The 4,364-nt window shown below is 59.3% G+C and overlaps 1 protein-coding gene across 1 annotated transcript; it reads right to left on the bottom strand.

The window, feature by feature from the left end:
• Positions 1-1,301: 1,301 nt before the first annotated feature.
• DLX5 (distal-less homeobox 5) lies at positions 1,302-3,738 on the bottom strand (the record flags this gene model as incomplete). Its single annotated transcript, XM_082479560.1, is given in 4 exon segments — positions 1,302-1,634; positions 1,850-2,034; positions 3,259-3,700; positions 3,703-3,738. Coding segments are annotated over 4 exon segments (996 nt in total).
• Positions 3,739-4,364: the final 626 nt, after the last annotated feature.

Here is a 4,364-nt window from a genome sequence, read left to right on the forward strand (position 1 = left end):
TGTCACATTCACTGCTGCCGCCTTACCCCTCACGGCCGTGAATTCCCGGCGCGGCTCCCCGCTCCCCCCGTGACGGCCGGGGAGGAGGGGGACACGGGGGGGAGCCGCGGGAACGTGTGCCGCCGTGGGGTCCCCGCGGGCCGGTTGCTGCCGGGGAAAACCCGTGTTTTCTGCTGGGAGAGGGGGCCCACGCTCGGTGCTTGCCGCCACGCGAGTGCTCCGCGCCCGTGGGCAGCGGTCCGGCCACCTCGTTGAAGCCATGCCCCCATCCCCTCCCCGGTGCGGCGGGCAGAGCTAGTGATGGCTCCGCCGCCCGGCTTTTTCCCTAAATCCTGTAGATAAGAGATAAAAAAACCCACACCAAAACAAAAGTACCTCTGCAAAGTCCCTCCTTCAGCCGGAGCCGCCTCAGGCTTTTACCAGGAGCAAGGGGAGCGGGGCCCTCATTTTATCCTTTTCTCATATTTAGTGGCTCCCTTTGACGGAAACGTAATTTGTATAATTAGCCGAGCGCACACGGGCGACTGATGGGCTGTGGAGTGCGAACCTCTCGACGCTAATTGCTCTCAGGAAAGGATTCAGGGCGGCTTAAGGCGAGAGATTTGCTTTCTAGCGTTAGGATGGATGGGCAGCTTTCGCTTCAGCTTAAATCACTGCGCGGTAAAGGTGTACGCGATCTTGCAAAAGCCCCTTTTCCAGCGGGGACGGAGCATCGCCGCCCCTCGGCTCGCCCGTGGGGACCTACAAGGGTCAGATTCTGCCAACGCGCCCGGGCTGAGGTGGCACGACACGGCACGGCACTGCGACCAAACGTGAGCTCCCAGGATCGGGCCCCTCAAAAATCCCTCGTTCCTCAGTCGCTCTCTGCAAACAAATTGGCATTATTTTTTTTTCCCTCTTATTAATAGAAGAAGGGGTAATTTGGAAACGTTTCTCGTGGTCGAAATAATTTTATTTTATTCAGAATATACAGTTTAATTCCTCTATCTACAATTATTTACAGGGTTAAAATAACATTGAAAAAAAGTCTCTGGAAAAGTTGAGGTCATAGATTTCAAGGCACCATTGATAGTGTCCACAGTTGAGCCAAAAAATGTCCGTATTGTATAAAAAAGGGTTTCCTTTGAAATGCAATAAGTTACATGCACAAGCTTTACACATTTAATCTTTTTGTTTGTTTCTTTTCCCTTTTAAAAATCCCCCATATGCATTCCTTTCGTTATTATTCCTTAACAGTAAAACACAGGAGTCCAAGGAACAAAAAAAAAAAAATTAATAAAAAATAAAATAAGGGTCAGACTCTAATAAATTGTCCCAGAGGCCAGCGCTAACGGGTGCTGTAGGGAGCCGTGGGGTTGGAGGTGGGAGTTGATGGAGTTGGCAGCGGGGTACCAGGAAGCGGAGCTCTCCAGGTAGCTGGATGCAGGGGACGGGTTGGAGTTTGGAGGGTGAGCGTGTGCGTGGGCATGGTGGCTGAGGGAGCGGGACGAGCCCTGGGGTTCCCAAACCGCAGGCGACTGTGGAGAGTTGCAGGCCATGGGGTCGCTGGAGCTGGGGCTGTGCTCCGGAGGCATCTCCCCGTTCTTCATGATCTTCTTGATCTTGGATCTTTTATTCTGAAACCAAATTTTCACCTGGGAGGGGGGCGGGAGGAGAGGAAAGAAGGAGGGGGGGTGGGAGGGAAGCCGACACCATTAATGCCCGCCTGGCAACCCGGCGCTCCGCGGCTACGAAGGGACCCGCTGCCCGCCGCCCTCCCGGACCCTCCGCGGGGCCCGATCCGGCCCTTCCCGCCGCGCCGGGGGGATCCGCAGCTCTGTGCCCCGCCGGGCCGAGCCGAGAGCGGTACCTGTGTCTGCGTGAGCCCCAGGGAGGCGGCCAGCTCGGCCCGCTCGGGCAGGGCGAGGTACTGGGTCTTCTGAAACCTCCTCTGCAACGCCGCCAGCTGAAAGCTGGAATAAATAGTCCGGGGTTTGCGCACTTTCTTTGGTTTGCCGTTCACCATCCTCACCTCGGGCTCCGCCACCTCCTTCTCTGCACGGGCGCAAGGGCGGGAGAGAGACACAGACGCAGACGTTAAGGCGCGGGACACGGCTCCGCTCCGCTCCGCGCAACCTGCGCCGCCGGCCTCCCGCCCGCGGGCCGGGCCGGGCCGGGCAGGGCAGGGCCGCGCAGCGGCGCCGGCCCGACGGGCCCCCGCGGCTCCTCCCGGGGCTCCCGCGCACCCTCCGCCGGCTCCCCGCGGCGTGGCGTCAGGGAGGAAGGGGGGGTCCGGTCCCTCCGCGCCGGGCCTCCGCCACCCCCGGCACTCCTCCGCCTCCCCGCCACCGCCCCCGAGGACGGCGGCGCCGGGCGCGCAACGCGGCGCGGGCGGCAGCGCGAGGCCCTGCGCGCCCGCCGCGGGATTTAGGAGGATTATCGGTGCCTTGCTGGGAAAGAGGGCGGCTCGGAACGGAGACATACCCAGGGCACCCACCGCTTCCCCCGCACGCCCGCGCCTTCCCCCGCCGCCGCCGGCATGTCCCCAAGCGCCGCCGCGGCCGCGCTCGCCCCAGCCAAGCCCCAACCGCTCGGCTTCCTACGGGCTTGCTTTATTTTCGTTCTGTCCCTTTCTTCTTGTTTTTTTTTTTTTTTTCCCTCTTTTTTTTTCTTTTTTTTTCTTTTTTTTTTTCTTTTCATTTTTTTACCCCCAACAACAACTTACAAAGAAGTAAATGGAAAGCCCTAAAAACGCGGCGCTTTCTGATTAAAAAACCCCTCCCGGCTTCGCAGCCCCGCCGCGGCTGGGCTCCCCCTCCCAAGTCTCCTCCCCCGCCCCTCCAGCACAGGGGGAAGGAAACTTTCTTTGCCACCGCGAACCTGAGTTTCAGAAACGCAACAAGGCTCGGCTATTTTCCCCCCTTTTCCTGCGGGGGGGAGGAGGAGGGAGGCAGCCGCGGGGGCCCAGGGGCAGCTGACCGACGTTTGCTTCTCTAAAGCACTTAGTCCTAGGATTTGTCTTTTGGATCGTGCGGGCTGGTCAGGAAAACTAGACCCAGCTTTCTACTTTTTTTTTTTTTCTGTCTTTAATTCCGCCACCCCTTTTTTCTTTCTTTTTCTTTCTTTCCCTTTTTTTTTTTTTTTAATTTATTTCACCCCGTGGTTCAGGGAAAGCTACATTCCCCGCGCTCCACGGGGCAGGGATCTGCCGGGGCGCTCTGTCCCAGCCTCCCCACGGCCGCTGCAGCTCCCCGCACGCCCCCGGCCCCCGGTTCTCACCTGGCTGGCTGGCGGAGCTCTGTACGCGGTTGTAAGCCCCGCTGTACTGGTGGTAGGGGCTGGCGTAGCTGTAGTCTGCATAGGCTTTGGCAGGATAGTTCCCAGCAGATCCGTTCATGCCGTGGTACTGATACTGGTAAGGGTTGAGCGCTTTGCCGTAGGAAGCCGAGGTAGGCGAGCAGTAGCCGTGCGGGGCTCCCCCCGCCGGGCTGTAGTAGTCGGAATCCGTAGCCGAGGACTCGGGTAAAGTGGGAGATTCCTGGGACGGGTGGTGCATGGCTGCGGCCGTCTGGAAAGGAGCCTGGAAGTCGCCGGATCTGATGTTGGGGACCCTTCTGTCAAATACTCCTGTCATAGCTCGGAGCCGGCGGCGGGCTGGGGCTGGCTGCCGGGGCTGCTCGGGTCTAAGCAGACATGTCTGGGGGAGGAGGCTGCGGCGCTCTGTCTGTCTCCGGCAGACTGCTGGCTGGGGCGCAGCATAGGCTTGGTTAAATCCTTAATTGCGCTCTTACGCACAGCAGGGTGGATCGGGTTCCATTGGCCAGAGCAATCGGGAGCAGCGACACCCTAACTCGTCCAACTAGTTTAGCACAACAAAGCTTTGGCTTAAAAAAAAAAAAAAAAGAAAAAGAAAAAAAAGTCAAAAAAAAAAAAAGTCCCATTCAAGCTCTTTTAAAGTGAATACCAACAGCAATCTCCGAGCCGGACCGTCGCGACCGGGAGGTTTCCACCCTCCCCCCCCTCCCCGCAGCCGTCGTGGGGGCTCGACCGGCCCCGCCGCCCCCGGGGCCGCAGCCCGGTGCCCCCGCAGCCCCCGCCCGCAGCGCCCGGGGGAGGGCCGCGGCCACGCCGCTCGGATGTGCCGTTCGGTCCCTCTTGGCTACGTTGATGGCTTGGGAACAACGCACCGGGCGCTACTGGTTCCCAGAGCAGTTTCTAATCTGGTGGCGTCTAACCGGGGCTGTTTCGCTCGGGTCGTCCTCCCTTTCCGCGGGGACGCCGTTCGGGACCTCCGCGTTAAAGAAAGTAAATCCTATTACCTCCCCCCGCAAAAATTCTTGAATTTTAGTTACATCATTTCCTGCGTTGAAGACCCTCGCACGGCC

This window comes from Vanellus vanellus (genome assembly GCF_965231255.1).
Source record: "Vanellus vanellus genome assembly, chromosome: 2".
In the NCBI taxonomy this organism is placed as follows: domain Eukaryota; kingdom Metazoa; phylum Chordata; class Aves; order Charadriiformes; family Charadriidae; genus Vanellus; species Vanellus vanellus.